The 19,728-nt window shown below is 39.1% G+C and overlaps 1 protein-coding gene across 1 annotated transcript; it reads left to right on the top strand.

The window, feature by feature from the left end:
• Window positions 1-646: 646 nt before the first annotated feature.
• Window positions 647-18,635, top strand: LOC309452194 (solute carrier organic anion transporter family member 1C1-like; the record flags this gene model as incomplete). Its single annotated transcript, XM_082075963.1, has 10 exons — window positions 647-778; window positions 3,027-3,168; window positions 6,361-6,507; window positions 9,146-9,310; window positions 9,781-9,976; window positions 11,396-11,558; window positions 13,051-13,235; window positions 14,393-14,457; window positions 16,433-16,550; window positions 17,424-18,635. The coding sequence occupies 10 exons, from the start codon at window positions 647-649 to the stop codon at window positions 17,638-17,640; spliced, it is 1,530 nt and encodes a 509-aa protein (XP_081932089.1). The 3' UTR covers window positions 17,641-18,635.
• Between the last annotated feature and the right edge of the window lie 1,093 nt (window positions 18,636-19,728).

Below are 19,728 nucleotides of genomic sequence, written 5' to 3'. Positions count from 1 at the left end.
GATTTCATGCATCAGGGGATATAGACAGCACTCTGCAAACCCTGTATACTACTGCGAGAAGAAAAAACACACAACCTCCTTATAGGAGGTCAATTAGCTAAAATAATCAATTATTTTGTCATTAAGGATTGATTTAAACAAGCCAATGTGAAGGAGTAAGTTGAATGGGTGGCTTGGTGTTACCACAGAGAACTTACAAAAATAGTGATTGGGTTCTAAGCCATGTGGCCTACAAATTCAGAGCTTCACTAGAACTCCCTGTGATTCAGCACTGATGCTTTGTTGACCTTTGTAGTTTATTTTTAGACAGAGACTTTGTCTCTTACTTTTTTCATGGAAATTATCTTTTTAGCATTAAAAGTCATTCTAGACTGAAAAAAGGGAGTGGAGACGAATGGAAAGCAGCGGGGAGAGTGAAGATAGCTTCATTTGAAAATAAATATGTCGAAACAATATACCTCAGAATTTAAACAAATACACACTTTGAAACACCCAAGTCATTGAGCCAAATCCTTTCCAATGAAAATATTTTGTTTCAGCATTTTCCTGTAACTACTTTTCATCAGAAACTCTATTTTGGAACACTTTCTCTTGTATTTACTATTGTTTTCTCTTGGTTTCAGATTGCTCAGTGAAGAAATCAGCCATGACGGTGGAAACTGAATCAAGCAATATTGAGGACTCCAATCAGGAAGCAGAACCTGCCCAGATTTTGGATGATGAAGCAAAAAAGAATCTACCAGTCAAAAAGAAGACTACCTGTTGCACTGGCTTGAAGGTTTGGTGCCTTATCAATACCACCACAAATTGCTGTTGTCATATGTTAAGAAATGTTGTTCAAGATGTGACATGTTGGATTACTTCATTCATGTTCCCTCTATCATTTCTGGAATAGAATACACACTGGAGGTACAGGGAAGGATTGGATCTTGTCTTTGTCCTAAAGAAACAAAAAAGTCCTGATATAACGTATTTACTCTCAAGTTACTCACAGGTAGATCCTCTCTTTTGATCATTGGAGAGAGATAGCAAACTCCAGTGGAAGACTTGAAGCATCCCAAAATAGGTGGCTATAATACACTGTTGTCTGCAGGCTGCTATCATCACCCATTCTAGTAGGGCCAAAATAAGGTGAGGTAAATTGTGTTCTAAAGCTTTTATCTAATCCAGGGCTGTAGGTGAAACAGTCCACTGATTCCCACATACATCCAAGCTTTCAGAAGCACACAAGAAGAACTGGCGGAACAAAGCAAGTAAACTAACGAGAATTTTGCTTTCATGTTGAAGTCTTAGTATTTATTGCTTCTGGCTGAGCTGCAAATACTACAAGGGCAAGATTTCTTTTGACAGGGACGTCCTTGGGTTTATGTTTTGACTACTTTTTCAGCCAACTTCACCTCAGGTTAAATTCCATAGGCTCAGTGGAGTTGCAATCAGGAACACATTTCTCTCTGTCAAATATCTGTAAAATGAAAGATTAATGGCAAAAAAATAGGTAATTGCAAGCCTGTTACATTTTTTATTTTGTATGACTCATATTTGCCACCTGATACACCCACAAAAATAGAATTTCATCTCTCTGGGAGACTCACAGGACTAACTCTGCATCATGTATGTGGCCAATACTCCACGACTGTGGATCTATGCCTTACTTTATGGCAATCAGAGTTTAATGGATACCATACCTTGGAGGCAGCAAAACACAAACTGTTATTCTCTCTTACCTTCCTATAAAATGTTCTATGGTTTACCTGGGGATTGCTTTTTCAAACCCAAAATACCCAAGTCATTTTTATTTGTGTTTTCATGCTTATCATCTGTTTGTTATTTCAGCCAAAAACCCTTAGATCATTGTTGACATAAGTCAAGAAAGGTGGTTCTCACAGACTTTTTGCCAACTGAGATCAGGAAATACAAAACATGTCAGGACAAAAACCACACTTGTGAGATTTTTATCTTCATTCTTAGACAAAAAGATAATAAATTTACCTATTTTCAAGCTTTTGCTTCCAGGATTGGCTTAATTCCTTACCATAGACAGTATTGCAAAGTCTAAATCTGTATTTACCTTTGTTTATTTACCCAACATTGTGCTGTATTGGAACTTTTACCCTGCGAGAATTAAGTCTATTTGTTTTTTAAACTCTGTTGAAATAGTTGGATAATATTTAAACAGAGTTTAACTTTTTATGAAATATATCTTTATTTGTAAAAGCCATAACTTCTGCTGATGGAAGCAACTATAAAATTATAAAGAATATAAAGCCTTCCCTTATTAAGTATATGATATACAACCAACATAGTGATGACGCACACATTTCAAAATATATCATCTGAGACAGAGATGAACTTTATTAGTCTGTACCACCTTTCACATACTGGGGTATCATAAAAACTTCTATTTTGACGCCATTGCAATCTATATGTTTGAGTTAGAACCAGTTACAAATTGGCCTAAAATAAGTGACATGTGGCCCAAGCAGAAGATAATTGGGCTAAGATTAATTTTAGGTTGGACTAGTACCAGTAAATCTTCCTTGATTATGTATTTTACCTCTGGCAAACTTTACATTTCTGCAACATCTAGAAATCCCACCATTCTGGCTACCCAACACCAGGCCTCAGCTTTTTGATAAATTCAGCATCAGGATGTCAGTAAGGTAAGTGGTCCCCAGTAAGTTGCTTGCCAAATTGAAGATCCTTGCTCCATGGGATTTCTGCTTTGGAAAACCTCTGGCCACAAACACAGGGAAGATCAGGCTTTCTGGTCACTAAGATGGCTGTTGCAAACCTGAACCCTAAAGCAAGCAGCCGTTCTCAGTGCAGAATCCAGCACCAGCCCTCTCCTGCACGAAAAGCCAGAGCAGGAGCAGACAGCGTTGAGAGACCACCCTGGCACTCTGTAGCGTTAAGGTACACGAAGATTCGCACACAACCTTGTCGCTACAATTTGAGTAACAAGCGTATACCATAATGACAAGTTTCCCTGCATCTGTCTCTCATTTTCTGTCTTAATCTTTCCTCAGACATTTCTTGCTGCTTTGTCATTCAGCTACTTGAGTAAAGCGTTGTCTGGTACTATTATGAAAAGTTCCATCACTCAGATTGAACGAAGGTTTGGCCTGACATCATCTACTGTTGGTTTCATTGATGGAAGCTTTGAGATAGGTAATTGATATTCCGTAGCATGCCGAAAATTGTTCAAAGAAATACAAGGCACAACACCTGGCACTAATTTTGGTTCATTACTTTCTAGGTAACTTGCTGGTGATTGCATTTGTAAGCTACTTTGGAGCTAAACTTCACAGGCCCAGAATAATAGCTGTTGGATGCTTTATTATGGCTGTGGGAAGTATTTTAACTGCAATGCCTCATTTCTTCATGGGATAGTAAGTACTAATCAAGATTCATTTGTGCAACTTAACATTGGAATTGGATACTGCTCTCTGTTTTTTAATGTAACTTGGTATGTTTTAAGTCTTAGATTTGCAAAGGCCTATAGACCCTCACCTCGATGTGCAGTGAATCATGCTTGATACACATGTCACTGTTTATTATACCTGGCTGGAACAATATGGCTTCTCTGTAATAAAAGTTCAACTTCTCAAAAAAACAGGAAAATTACAGTTCTTTAGTTTTCAGTCAGACTTGTTCAGAAAGAGGTAAAGAGGGAGATGATTTTATAAAATCATTAGAATTTATTTTTTCAGGATGAAACACCTATGAAAATCTTACGAAAACTCAAGTTTCATCCAAAACATATTGTGCTTTGAAAATCTTCAACCATACTGCTACGCTGCTGTTATTGCTTTAATGAATTATATACTCTTCCTGAATGGCAAACTATAAGAATATCTTATGGGAAAACCAGTGTTAACCTGTTAACCTAAGAATGTGGCATCATTTGTTGCTAATAGAGATGCTAGGATCATGCAGGCAGGAAAGTCAATTATGAACCACAGTCAAATTATGAGGAACACAGAATATGATTTCCAGAATAAGTTTGTGCCATTTTGAACAGGATCTCAAAGCTCTGAGGGGGCAACTTCATATTGAGTGACATCTCTACCTGAAGTATGACTTTATCTACAGTAACATGTAACTCTCATGTAAAATCAGGGATTCAGAGCTTACTTAGTGAAGTAACCAACTGACAAAGATGCTCATAAGAAGATATCCCACTCCTTGAAAGAACAAGCCAGATCCTTGTCGTGTAAGACATTTTGCTCTCCTGTGGCAAACAGCTGCTCCTCACACAAAGCAGCCTTTCAGCTTCACGCAGAGCCTGTGGATGGATCAGTGCTGGTAGAACTGGTCCCAGGGCTTTTCACATTCCAAATTCACATGGCTGGTTAAACTGATTTTTCCATGGCTGGTTAAGATAATTTTTATTCACCTTCTCCAGGATTAGAGAATTACTGCCTGTTGCTTATATGTGACACTGTTTCTAGCCATAGCTTTGATATAGTGATAGCATATAGAGCAAGACATATTTCTGTTGCTCTCTTAAATGTATTAGAATAATTTTAGTTACGCTACTGTAAAAAGTAAACCAAGGAATGCTTTTTATCACAATACTGCATCTTGTGCTAGCATCAGACTTCTGTTTTCCACTGCTTAGGCCAAACTACATATCTTGCTCATCTACACTGGGAAACTCATACAGTTTCTCATGAACCTGGGCCTGAATTTTTATGAAGAAACTGTTCTACACCATCTCTCCTGATAAATGCTCTTTGTTTCAACCCGAAAAATAACTCTGCCTGGTCTAACAGAGGCAGCCCACTTCCTAGAAACAGAATGTGTGCTTTACCGTGTTGTTCTGCCTAAGCCAATTGTACTTTGCACCTCGGCAGGGCCCATATCCAGGAAAAGGACCATGCTAAAACAGCTGAACAGCTTCCAGCACCTGAGCTGCTCAGCTGCCTCCCCACATCATTGCCATGCTCCCTGTAAATAGAGCTGAAGAGTACCTTTTAGTCAATAGATTTATCCACGCCCTATTTTACAACATTTCTTTCTGAAGCCAATGCCACTTATCAGGCAAACAGCTACCACCTGAGGCTCCCCCACCACCTCAAAATAGATATCTAAGAGGAAAAGGGGGACTTACACTCACAAGATTCTTCTTTTTCTCCTTGACTCTGTCAGCATAGGGAGCTTACTTGGGCCTACATTTTGACACTGACAATTCTAATCCTATCTGAATTACTTTCAAAAGCACTTTTGAATTCTCCAGCTTAAAATGTTTTATCTTCTAGGCAAATCATTCTAACCTTTATTTGTTCTTCATTTTAGTGGTTTGGGTTTACAAAATGTGCTTACATAATCTTCTTTTTTGCTCCTTCACTAGTACTTTATATTGATATTTAAACAGAGATACCTTTCTTTTTAAGGAAACAGCAACCCAGTGGTTCCTGCCCTACTATGCTAGTTTTTCCCTGGTGAGCACTGCTTCTAAACTTACTATTATGTATTTTCAGTTATAAGTATGAGACAGCATCACATACAGCTTCTTCAGCCAACGTAACTTCAAGCCTAAATCCTTGTTCCCTACATCAAGATGTGAATGAAACCTTGTTGGAAGTCTCCCAAGCAGGTAAGGAGCTGCAAGGGTTAGTACAAATATAGGAGTCAGTTTTATCCTTGTTTACAAGTGGAGTAAATAATTGTTTCATGCAAGATGCTCAGTTAGATTCTAACTTCAGTCTCTACCTGTCTGGGAGCATTGCCAACACTTAAATGCACTTTGTTCATCTCATTTGAAGAGCAAAGATCCATCAAACACAAATTGTAAGGATCCAGATCCCCAGTTCCCTATATTCCCACCTCTGAATTACAATAAAATCACCCAGGACCTGGAGCTGGGTATATGGAATAGATGGTGTGACACAGAACTGCATAGAGTTAACTGGAAATAAATGGAGATTTCTGTGATCTCCTTTGTAATATGAAATGCGGATGTTTTATGTGTTTATGGGACCTAGGCAAAGACAATCCAAGCTGTGCCCCAGAAACCATCTCAAACTTTTCAAGTTAAAGATATATGTTGTATGCCAGGTAATATATTTATGACAATATCAATCTGCCATATTTTTTTTTACACGGGCATATTTCCTGATGGATGATACCTATCTGTATTTTTAGAAACCACATACAATGGAGGTGGAAGAGAGAGTTGTTAAAATATTATTAAAAGGTATAATGAGGTTGAAGGCCTTTCATTAATCTTCCATAAGGAAAATGCCATTTATAACTTAAATATTAAACTGTAATATTTTCATGTGCCAAATTTCCTGTGGTTTGTCACTGTTTCACATTAAACTATTCTATTAGAAAGATGTAAACTCTTATCTGCAGGCTGTGAGAAGGAACCATCATCATATATGTGGATATATATCTTACTGGGAAACATGTTACGTGGAATTGGTGAGACACCAATAACACCATTGGGCATCTCTTATCTTGATGATTTTGCTAAAGAAGAGGATGTTCCTGTATATGTAGGTAATCTCAACATGAGGTAAACTGAGACATTTGTAGTACAAAAGGTTGATCATCCTCTGCCCAATAAAACTTTCAGTCATTGAATGTACTAGCATCTGCTTCATTATATTTTCAGCATGTTTGCACACAATAGCCATGTTGGGCCCAATGTTTGGTTTCCTATTGGGATCTTTATGTGCAAGACTGTACGTGGATATTGGATCTGTGGATTTAGGTAAGCAAAACAGAGGAAAAGTGAAAGTAAGCTAATATTTGTTTGCAACAGGTTCCTCTGCACAGTTGCATGAATTTTATCATACTACATTGCTATGATTTAATTTATATTTATTTCATTGATTTTACTGTATACATAATTACACTTTTATTAAATTACTGGAAGATTTTAGGTCAAAGGCAGAATTAGACAGGGAACATGTTTAGAATTGTGGTTTAGGATTAAAGGATTAAAATACATGTTTAAACTTAAAAGGTAGTACCAAGAACTCCAACAGACCCAAGCTATTTTACGAAATTGGGATCCTAGTGAAAGGATTCTGCTGGCTTAACAGGTTTACAGTTTGGGTGGATTACCCACACCTTCAGCTGAGTGTTTTATGTTATTTATAATTTGTACAATGTTTGTAGTACATTAGACACTTTTTGACAGCCATTGCTTATTCAGATGAAAAGAAAACACATGTATGTATTCACACCTGTGAAATGCCAAGGGGGCTGGAGAATCCCCATAGGCAGTGACTGTTGTCCTTCGTCCTGTTCCCTTTCAGTGGAAGATGCAGCAGCCATCTCTGAGATGGTGTTTCCTGGCCAAGCCACCTCCCCATCCTCTGGACCAGCATGATGAGGAGTGAGGCAGTGCAGACTGGGGATGGCTTTTTCAGGAAAAGACCCACTGTAGCAGCAGTAGTGCTGATCTTGTTTTACTAGCAGGACAAAGAAGCTTTCAGATCTTCAGGATCCTGTAGTTAGACAGATGAACCGTTTTGTCTTTGGCGATTGTTAAGCCAATGTCTGATTTTACTGAAGCATAAGGACAGTGAGCTGGTTCTGGTTGGTGAAAAGTATGATAGTGTTGGTCCACCACCAAATATGCCAGCAGGCAACAATAATAAAAATACAACAAACTACTCTCGTCTTCCTTGCAACAAAGTCACGGCTAATCTCATCAATGCCACAGAGAATGCCCATATGCTTAATAGCAACCTACACAGTTTAGGTTAGCAGAGGATGGTCTCAGTAGAAATTTATCAGCCTTTAAGTCTGCCTGCCACCCCTTTTGGTTTCCTAATTGTTGGATAAGGGTCTCCGTGTTGCCATGTATACCACAAAATGTCAGTCAGCATAAGATGTAGAAAGGCAAATGAAACTTAACATAATTTAGGGTGCGAGTCCTGATGCCTTCACTGCGTGAACGGTCTCTCATCAGATGATTATCGTCACTACTGGAAGTCAGACACTGTAAAATGTAGCTGTTTTAGGAGATAAAGGGTGGGAAGGTTCAACTTCTTCATTTAGGTAACTTGTATCTGTTTCTCTCAATTCTAGGAAGCATCACTATCACACCACAGGATTCCCGCTGGGTGGGTGCGTGGTGGCTCGGTTTTTTAATAGGTGGAGTAACCAATTTCCTAGCTGCTATTCCATTTTGTTTCCTGCCAAAGAGTCTGAAAAAGCCAGAGGAAGCAAATAATGACAGAACTTCATATGGTCTCTTGGAAAACATGGGTGCCACAGGAAAGAAACTTACTTCTTCAAAACCCAAAACAAGGAAGTGGTCAGTAATACTGAAAGGCAAGTGTTTCACATGTTGTATTAACGGGAGAAGCAATAGGCACAACATACAGTGGGAATGTCATAGTTTTGCAAAATATTTTGGCTCCCCTGCATTTCAGTCTAAACTAGTTAGTTACCCCCAGAAAAGAAGGGGTCCTCTAAAGATTATTAGAAGTCAAAGAGCTGTGAGATTCTATGTGCATCACCTGTAATCCGTCATTGCCTGAGTGGCACCTGACTCTAAAATTTTGTGCTAGAAGAAATTTGAATAGTGGAAAGGTTGTTTCTGTATCAGGAACTAAATAAAATATTAGAAGGCTCCTTTTGTAATGTGAGAAGCCAAATTATTAATCTGATCGTCACACAGCTCATGGAGATTCTGAAGCACTTTGCTGCCTGAAGAAAATACAGCAGGCTTGAATGTCAGCTCTGGTTGTGCAGTCCTTAGGCTAAGAGAGGGGTGGAAGAGATGGCTTTGCATCATTAGTCAAATTCTCCTGTCTTTGTTCAGATCCCAGTGGAAGACATTGGGCCCAAAGGCAGCTCTCACTCAGACTTGGACCTGTGATAATAATCATGTAAGCTGAAAGAAGTCCTTGCTGTGTGGAGCCCTTTAGTCTTCATGTGCAGATCTCACTAGAGCACCCAGGCCTTAACCCATAATTCTGTCTTCTTCTAGAATTCTCTACCAGTGTCTCAGACTTTGCTGTTTTTCAAGAATGTGATTTTGCTTTCAGATACTCACATGAAGGTCAGGATGACTTGGACTTGGACAGCTGAGAGGATTTTGCCCTAAATTTTATAGATTATTCACCAGTAATCATGCCATGCATCTTTCAAAGCCAACTCATATATCCCTTTCTTTCAGATTTCTGTACCTCCCTGAAAAAAGTATTGGGTAATCGAATGTACTTTGCATTTTTGTGTTGCTCACTGTTGCAGTTCAATAGCTTTGTTGGTTTCTTGACTTACAAACCAAAGTACATGGAACAGCAGTATGGACAATCTACATCTAAGTCTAATTTTCTAATAGGTGAGTTACACAGTGAAATAACTGCTTATGCTATAAGCAGTGCGTGGGGATGAGTTCTGACATAATTTTTCTGGGCGGAATTCCTTGCAGAACAAAGTGACGTAAATGATGGTCTATCCTGAACTTGAGTTAAATTAAAACTTCATGCAAACTATAGTTTTGGTGCCTACAGGAGCAGAATAAATAATACAATACAATATAATATAATTAATATACCAGGGGCAATGAATGTGTTGTGTGTCTGTTGCTGCAACATCTATCAAGTGCCTTGCAATGGAATTGGGTTTTAAGGGTTAAGCACTTCAAAAATAACACGTGCCAGCCAGGGATTAGGCTGAGCACAAACCCGCCTACAGTCATCATAACAGAATGTGAAGCTTCCAGGGACCTCAAGCTGAGGACAGACTTTAAGTCTTAAGTCTGTTGTGACTCTTCTATTTCAACATTTTCCCTTCTTTAATCTCTTTCAGGATTGACATCCTTACCTCCTGTAGGTCTTGGGATATTCCTAGGAGGGCTCATAATGAAAAAGTACAAAATGAACATCATTGTAGCAACTAAATTTGCATTTATCATGTCATTTTTGGCCTATGCCTCCTCTCTATTGCACTTTTTTGTTGGCTGTGAGAACTACATGGTAGCAGGAATGACAGTGTCCTATGAAGGGTGAGTATTAAATGAAGAGTATGTTTTTCTCCGTAGCAGCAATACTTAAAAAAATGTACTATGACATCAAGACTGAAAAACTAACATGCTTTTGCAATACTTAAGAGAAAGTGAACACTACCACATGTCATTGTGGTAGCTTTGTTAGTCAGCAGAGTGACAGCCTGCCAAACCTCAACACTGGTTAAAGACTAATTAGAAATACATTAGCAAAATGACGTCATTACCAATGTCGGTTGTTTGGCTGTGTGGAGGTTGGTATTGCTGTTTCACACTGTGCTATGTCTACAGCAGAAGCAATTCTCTAGTGAAGTGTATCCAGCAAAAAAGTGAAGCGGACATAACGGAGAGGACTTGAAGCATATCCTGTGTAAAAGGCATAAAGACTGAAACATCCTCAACTCTCAGCCTGCTGTAAACCAAAATGAAGCTTTTATGCCTACTGAAGATGCTCTCTCCTCTCAGGAGAGAACCAGGTTTTAAAAGTTACAGGCTGTTACTTTTTTTCTTGGAGTGAGTGAAGATACCAGGACAGGGAATGCATGCTAGGACCAGGCTATCCAAGGGTCCCAGCAAGATACTATAGCATATGGGTTGTCACTGCCTCATGTCCAGCCTGCTCAGAGTACCTCATATCTAATGTGAACCTGTCTGCATCTCCCATAGTTCAATAATTTGTCACTACAGTTCATTTATTAAGCTATATTTGTTCACAGCTGAAAATGTGGAACTGGAGAGGCAGGATGATGAGGATGTTTATATTTGTTGGAACCCAAGGACTAATTGTTTCTTGTCCTGTACTCTGCTACGTTTACACTAGAATGCAAATACTGGACCAGGGAATATGCTTAGTAAGCACTGAGATGAAGCAGATGGCAAGTACATAAACTTAATTAATCCAAAAAGGAGATGAGGGAAGACATTAATCTTCATTACAGATCTCAATACCCAAAGGATGTCTGAAAGTAAAAGGGAATACTGCATTATCCATATCCTCTAAGAGTTAGACTAGGCTTTAAGAGAGGAGTATTTTTTACTATGGAGACCTAGAAATCTAGTTTCTGTCACTGGTGCATTTTTACCAACAGCTAAAGATGTACTTGATAAGACTGTTGCTATCTCTACATTCAATTAGGAGTTACGTGACCTTTCAAAGCCTTTCTTATTTTCCTTTTTCTTTTCTATCTACACCTGCCAGCTAAAATTAGTAGAAGCATTTTTATTTGTTTTAAAATTCTTTATAATCTATAGTTACTTTAATATCAATGCAAGTAGGATGGAATCTCAAACCAACAGATCAGTAGAGCTATGAAAATGTATGTCCTGGGCATATGAGGTGGGTTTCAGGACAGCAATACTGTCACACAGAAGCCATTACACTGATCTCAGCACTGAATTAAAAATTTCTTAACTTCCAAGCAAACCCATTCCTTACCAAGAAAATGCTGTATTTTCTGAATGCAACTCTGACTGCAAATGTGCCTCCAATGTGTGGGATCCTGTGTGCGGAGACAATGGAATCACTTATGTTTCGGCATGTCTAGCTGGGTGCACAGCTTCGGTGGGACATGGAAAGAACACAGTAAGACCCTGCTTCAATTTATGTGGTTTTCTACTACCTTGTAATCTGTGTAACATCAGGAATTTTGTAGTATAATTCATTTAAGGAAAACCTAAGCTATTGGGGACCAGTCAGTAAAGTATTTATGATTTCTGGCTACAAACAGTATGGAAGACAGAGATTTCTCTGAGTGGCTGCACATTAAGCAAAAAGCTTGTTGTAGACATTAATTTTCATATTTGGTAGGCTGAACACAAGAGGGTGAAATGAACAAATCAAAGTCGTTGCATGTTGCCTGAGGGTCGTCCATGGCTTGCCTTTCACGAACCTCATTTTGGCTGCCCTGAGGTTTTAGCCAACAGCTGAAGTAAACTAAGAGAGTGTAGTATCTGCCCTGATACTGATCATTAATGTCTAAGCATGAAGACTGATTTGAGGGGAGGCAGCTAGTTTTCTCCATTTGAGACTCTGGGATGCCAGGATACTGCTTATTTTTCTTGCTGACTGATCTCTGCTCAGCACAGAGTGCTGGGGATAATACAGAGTCACAGAGAGAAAGCTCCAGTCCATGGATATAAACATCCTTTGGACTGTGTCATTCCCATGTTTCGTGATGCCAGATGATCACTCCAGAAAATACGTGGTCTGAAGGTGTCTCTTGCACTCAGTTTTCCTTCCAACAGATTTTTCACTGTGGCTGTTGTTTCTCTGGTGTCTACAGACATCTTCTCCAAAAGACATTCTTTGCTTAAAGTCTTAAGTTGGAACGCAAGGGAGCAGGGCTCAACAGCATCCATGACAGTGGGTCTACTATCTCCCACACAAGTCTGCCTCTACAGAGGTTAAGGTTTGTGGTTCACATTTCCCCTTACCTCGGCACATCCTCAAGCCCCTGAAGGCCTGGTTAAGAGCTATTGCTCCTGAGGTGTCAGTACAACTTCTGCTGATCTCAGGGCTCTGCATGAGCTGTATCTAAACAGGTATCTGCTGCTAAAGGCTGTGAGGTACTTCTGATGGATCAGCATTAACAGAGAGGGACCTGTGATTTAGGTACTTTCCACAGAGACAAGTCAGTTAGCAGGCGGTGTAACCTAGTACCAAAAGGCACAGGTCCTTGAGCCTTACATCACACTAATTGTTTTACTGACCTTGTATGCTTGATGAGTAGAACCTCTAAGTTAGATAACATAGGCCTGTGAGAAACTCTAGACAATTTATCACTATGTCTGAGATTCCTGCTTTGTTGTGAAAAAGAGCAAGAGGACGCACCTTCTTGAAGCCTTGAAATACAGGCGAGCACAGGCAGCCCAGTGATCTTCTTACCAGGGCTGAACTGCTGCAGCGCCTGCGTCCCCGCTTGTGTCACCTCTGCCTGGGAGCTTAGGTGATACTTCGGAGATCCCCCAGTAGAGACGTAACTAAAATAAAACTTGCGCTTTGCAAACGCGTTTGTGGCCTCTGTCTCTTCCTGCATTGGTTCACACACCCACCAAATCTGCTTTGTGTCTTCCAGGTCTTCCATAACTGCAGCTGTCTTCAAACCAGCAGTTTGTGGACAGGAAATAACTCTGCCACCTTGGGGCAATGTCCAAAAAGTGAAGATTGTTCAATGAGGTTTATTTATTATACAGTAATACAAGTCATAGGAGGCTTTTGTTATGCATTGGGAGGCACCCCAGCGTACATGATTATGTTCAGGTAAGTAAATCTAACACTGAGGCTTTTCAATGAGGGGATCAAAATTATGTTTAAGTTTCTCTCTTTCACTTAGGAAAAAAGACTTTCTTGCAGCATAACATGCTTGCTTTAAAGATTTTTGTCATTTCCCATTTGGTTTTAGCTGTTAGCACAAACCTCACTTTGCTGCTGTCTGTAAGTTGGTTCTAGTGTGTTGCTTTCAACTAACTGTAAAATGGTTTCTCTTACACCTGTCATGCAGCCAGGTTTTCCAGAACACATTCTCTCTCTCTGCTTGGATATTCTGGCTGTATAGATTTTGAAAATTCAATGCATTTTTCCAGATTTCTGGATGTGGTGTTGCTCTAACAGATTATGCTTATCAGACATGTGGAAATTCAAGATATCTGAGAGCTCAGTCTGAGGCTCTTATACTCATGTCTGTCGAGGTACACAGGTGCATTAGTGCAAAATTCAATGGTAGTCCTAAGGGCATTATGTTTTCCTAAGTAAGCATGGAAAACAGAATGCAAACTCCCTCCCTTCCTCATCTCTGTGAGACATCTTTCTGAGTGTTGACCATGTTAGTATTTGTAAGGAGATGGCAGAGGCTGAATATAGAATGGATTCAAGATCAACATCCATTTCTGATGTCTGGAGTGTGTTTTTCAATGAAACAGGTGGGCATATTGCCAGATGGTTTTGTGTAGTTCAAGATGTGGCATTGTACAATGGAATGTCATCAGAGAATAGAAAAATGACACAATAATGAAGCTACTTGCAAGATTTTTGTCTTCAAGTAATGTGATATTTTCCATTAGGTGAGTAAGGTATATTCCATCAAATGAGGAAAATGTATGCCAGGAGTTAAGGCAGTTGGAGAGCCCTTTTCTACAAGACTGAGATAGACTGTGATTCTGACTTTAGAATTTCACTTGTTTAGTTATGTTTAGTGAATAGACAACCCAGGAGCTATGTGATGGGGAAAAAAAAAATATCTTAATTAACATTTTTTATACCACTTCAAGTGTTTTCAGCAGACATAGAAAGGACACTCCTTTCAAAGTTCGGCTTTCTAATATTAAGGGTATTAGATTCAGGGTAATTAATGACATTTTGATAGGCCTGTCTAAGCACTAGATAGGAAAACACTTCATATTTATCCCTCTTTCTTTCAGATGCGTTCAGCCAGAGCTGAAATCTCTTGCGGTTGGTCTATATACACTCGTCATGAGAATGCTAGGTAAGAGAAATCATTCTGACTGAGATGCTTGTTCGTATAGCTTTAAATGACACCATGTCCCGCCTGGAAATGTTCCTGTGTGACCTCACCTAGGCGTTCCTGCTCCAGCAGGGGGATTGGACTAGATGATCTTTTGAGGTCCCTTCCAATCCCGAACATACTGTGATACTGTGGTACTGTGATACAATGCAATGACCATTTGTATATCAGATGTGTCCTTGAAACAACTGTTAAGATCTTCAGAAGCAGCCCAGGATCTATTTTTTTCCTGAAGGTCCAATATTCAGGCAGGAGTTCATTGGGAAACTAGCTAAGACAATTCTGAAAATTGACCTACTGATTAAATGGCGATGCAGTTTGGGAACCTGGCATTCCAAAATGGGAAGAGTTTCTAAGCAAAATTAAAGTATTATCTTAAATTTCTAGACAACACTGTAAGGTTTCAAATTTACGATTAAATCAATAGCTGAGATACAATGCTGCAAGTAAGATCAAAATGACATGCCCTAGTAGGACTTCATTCAACACTAATACAACTCTGGTCATAGCAGTGTTTTCTCCATGTTGAAACTTAACTTCCCTGTTAAATGACAGCTTAGATTTCAATTCCCCTTAAGCATGCTGCAGTGCTGATGATTAAGATGCCTAGGCAGGCAAGAAACAAGAAACCCCTTCTCTCCTTTTGTTTTTGGTGTCAATGTAATAGGAATACCTGCATTTCAGAAATGTAGGGAAATGTTTGTGAAGAGACCAGCCACTTGGGTTTACTATGAAGCCTAAAAAAATAAACAGTCACTTACAAATGTCTACAATCAGAGCTAGTTTTGGGCTGTAGTCTGTGCTCAGGATTGTGATGGGACATTTTGAGATAGGAAGGTGTATCCACACTTTGTCCCCTTCTACCTCTGTCATCAGACAATGGAGGGGCAGAATTTCTCCCTCAGCCCCCAGGACAAGCAATGCCAATGGGAATCTTGGATTCAGTGGGATTCAGCCATAGAAAATTTAAAAAGGAAAACAAAAAAAAGCATTACGAAAAAAGTGCTGACCCGTTTCTATAGGCTTCTGCTTCAGCACATTGAGCCAGCGTACTCTTTCCATTGCACAAAGGGGTAGAGGGACTGTCACTGATTCAAAAAAGTTGACATTTCTCTTCAGTGACTTGGAGATCAAATCTGATGTGCCCTCATTTTCTCTAAGAAACCTCCAAAACGAACATTTCTCTAATCATACTCTGACTATAGCACTGATGATTGTAAGACACAGGCCTCTATAGACAGATTGCTGAGTTTAGAGTCTCACAAGAGCTCTAAGGTAAAACGGGCTGAAAGTAAACCTATTTTTACAAAATAGATTGTTTCCTATATAAGAATGCAGCATGGTCCTGTAGGAACAAAGCTAATGTGAAAAATGGCCCAGTACACGCTAAAACTTGGATTCCTCTGAAGTGAATACTTTCCTTTACTTCAGCAAGGCTAGGATTTTGTTGCAAGTCTGCCATGTTGTGCGGTAAAGCCTAAATTCATACCTGGCCAAGTCACACTAAGGATTTCAGTTGCGTTACCCTCATTCAGGCAGAAGGGACTATCAGCCAGTGTGCATAATGTAGGCTCTGCACAGAAGAGGGAACTATGCACCAGGTCAGTGCTCCAAACGCACAACCAGTCCAGGTGTCCCTTACAGGATCTTAGCACGCACTGGAAGCCACAGTGACTCTCCAAGCTGTGCTTGAGAAACCAGTGGACATGACTATGAGCCTGACCAAACCCATCAGACCACATCTGGGGACTGATGATCCCCATGGTACAGAGAGGGGGTCCCATCTTACAGTTACTCTGATAAAAGAAAGGAAAAACTCCCCACAGTTCAATCCACCTTATTGCCACTATTGCAGCATGTAACTTGCCACAAAGAAAATGTAAAACTGATTTCTAAAAAGATGTCTTTTCCTGTGATATTGCTTGTTTCCTTGCAGCTGGGATTCCAGCACCAGTTTATTTCGGTGCACTGATTGACAAGACATGCTTGAAATGGGGAAGCACAAGCTGTGGGCAGCGAGGTGCTTGCAGGTTATATGATTCCGATGCCTACAGGTAAGGCAAACTGGGGCACAAAAACCCTCATGCGTTTCCTCTCTATGGACATCTATGCTTTTTTTCTGTTATACTGTAGTGTGTGAGGCCACTGATCAAAAATTATGGTCAGATATTAACTCTGGAATGAGATTTAGGTCAGTCCTGATTCCTGAAATTGAGAAATGTTATGATCAGATCTTAAACTCTTAGTATTTTTAGTCAGTTTTTACATTGTGCAAAAATAATTTAGTATCAACGACTAAGATTTCTGGAATTAATTACATATTTTTAATATCCTTTGAGTCAATTTAAAAGACCTAGGATCATATGATTTACCATCAAAAGGAAACCCACATTTACCTTATTTGCAGGTTAGTTTGTTCATACTGGCAAGAATGTTAACTTTGTGCATTGGCTACATTTAAGAGAAAAATAAATAAAACAAAATCATACTGAGCATCTGAAGGTATTGGTTAAGCACAAACACTGTCAGTCTCCAGCAGAAATATTCCAGACATTTTTCTCAGTTTCGCCCAAACCTTGGCCACTTCTGATACATTTTTTATTTTTACATACAATAGTACACTCTGGAGATCTCAATGTACTTCTAGCCCTAAAAAAATCTAAGGCCTTAAAGTGATCCCCAAAAGGGAAGATAATGGAAGCATCCCTGTCTTTGCAAGCAAAAGTAATATTATCAGTTCTTTAACAGAAATTTTTTACAAGTAAAAATGTCCAGTTTATGGTACCATTTACAAAGAATGAGTTTTTCTGTTTTCCCCTAAGCACTTTTGTTATATATGTGATCCTTAAAAGACATTAAAGAGATTTTCTTCCATGTCTTTGAAAACTTTGATGCCTGGCACTATCTTCTATGCTCTGTCTCCACAGGTATGTCTACCTTGGTTTATCAGCAGTGTTAAGAGGTCCTTCCTACTTAATTTCGATCATTTTTTATATATTGATAAAGAAACACTTTGAAAATAAGAACTCCAGGCCTATAGAGAATGGAGGAAGAGAAGATGCTCCTATGAATAAAGAAGATAATGGCAAGATCAAAGAACGCTTGCCAGGTTCTTCTGATGCAGAGAATGAATCATGTATTTAGAAAGCCATTTAGACCAGTGTTCCATGAGTTAGGACAGCTTCTCTTAGAAACAACTTTCACAATGTTATGAACAACTAAATAATAAATAATAACTCTGTTCAGCAAGTAAAACTAATAGCAAACCTGTGATCAACAACAAGAAAAACTAACATACAAGTATGAAAGTGCCTTATGTGTACCTGGTTACCAACAACAGTCAGAGCAAGTTATATGAACTGAACTGAATTCTCAACAAATAAAGGAAAACCTCCCATTGCACTTCCAATAAAGCCAGTCAGCAATTTTTAAAGGGTTCAGGGATAGCTGCTGGCAGGACAGCCACATGCCAAAGGCCCACAAAGTGTGGTGCTGATCCTCTAAACAGGTCGATGAAGTAGACTGCCGCAGGAATGACAAGCTCAAGGCTAACAGCAGTTCTTTTATTTCATCAAATTCAATCAGAATTCACAGTAAACCCAAAGCCTATAAGAAAAATATTTTCTCCTTATCTAAACAAATCATGACAACAATCTTCCATCACAAAATTGACAAAAGCAGTGTTTTTCCAAGAAGCATTTTATATTAGCTCAGCTGAAAATTTTATTCCTACTTGAAACTAAACATACATTGCCATAAAGGAAATAATTGTTTTTTAAAATCTCAGGCTTGTAGAATTTTATTAAAAACTCATTTTCTTTCGTTAACTGGCTATGAAACAAAATAAATATTCTGAATTTTGTAGTGATATTGTTTTCAAAGCAAAATCCATCCAACATATGCTCGTGTCTTGACTGCTATTCCCTGTACTGCCCAGCAGAGGACACTCAAACAACAACGCTACCCCTATGGCTGCTGCAAATACTCGATATGTTTGTCGTTCAGTCTTTATTGTTCTGGGAGAAGTTCATCATCAGTCAAGCAAAACACTCATCTGTATTTTCATGCACCTTAAAACTTTCTCAGCTCAAGCCTTTAGCTCATATATTCAAAGTTGCTTCTGTGTATTTGCGGGTTTGTGTTCATCATATTTGCGTCACTCGGAGCTTGACAACCATTGTTACTTTAAATAAAAAGATGTGTACTTGGATACCATTTCACAACAGTGATTGAATTACCCAGTTGATACTTTAAAATAGATGTTCAAGGCTTAGTGGGATATGGTTAACAGATATGTTAGTGCAAAATGCTGAGTTGTTCTGAAATAAGCATTGTGTGTCATGACAGTCAGCAGCGTTGCAGCAGCTCAAGGGAAAAGAATAGGATCTTTTTACCCAAATAAAGTGATATTTCATGGAGACAGAGATTGTCCATCTAGCAAAACTGATAAAACTCTTTGCTTGGTCTTGTCCTACAATTGCATTTGCAAATGTTTTGACGTATCCAGATACAGCCATAGGATTGACCTTTGGACCTAAAGGAATTGATCATCTTATCTAACTATGGAACTCAGGAGTGAATTTTGGCAGGGAAAGTAGTTGCAACTCTCTAGTTTTGCTTGTCTCTCATCTGCTTTGCCCAACTGATATTTTATTAACACATCTTGGTGCATATATGATTTCCTACAGTGACTTTCAAGCCAGGAGTTTGGGAGGGATATTTTTAATCCAAAATCTGTGATCTTTAAAAATACATTCTATGTGACAAAATATACTAGTTTTAACTGAAAAGAAGACCTGATTCCAGATGACAGAATATGAGAATTATGAACAAAGAATCAACAATGCCAGAAAAAGGTGTTATGGTCTGCAGCAGATTTAGGAAGATATTATTCCAGGCTCATGAGGTCAAGGAGGTGTCAATAAACTGGCATCTTTGGATACAGAGAGGAAGGCTGGCACAAGAAGGTCATAACCTGCTTATCAAAGGGTTTTTCCCCTTTCTTCTGGAAAAAGTATTTCCAGCCAGATTCAGGAGAAAAGCCCAAATGCCTTTGGGTGCCACAGCAGCTCAGCACCTGCAATAGAAAGAGACAGAGAGAACAACATTTGGATTTGTTGCCAGCCTTGAAAAGATTGTGGTCTTCCCTTCATCACTAAAAACCTGCAACTGTAGGTCATGGACCTGTGGTGGAAGCAGAGAAAACAGATCAAATTATTTTATCTCGTAGTG

This window comes from Streptopelia decaocto (assembly GCF_964273445.1).
Source record: "Streptopelia decaocto genome assembly, chromosome: 1".
NCBI lineage: Eukaryota > Metazoa > Chordata > Aves > Columbiformes > Columbidae > Streptopelia > Streptopelia decaocto.
This window is presented reverse-complemented; position numbering and strand designations above follow the sequence as displayed.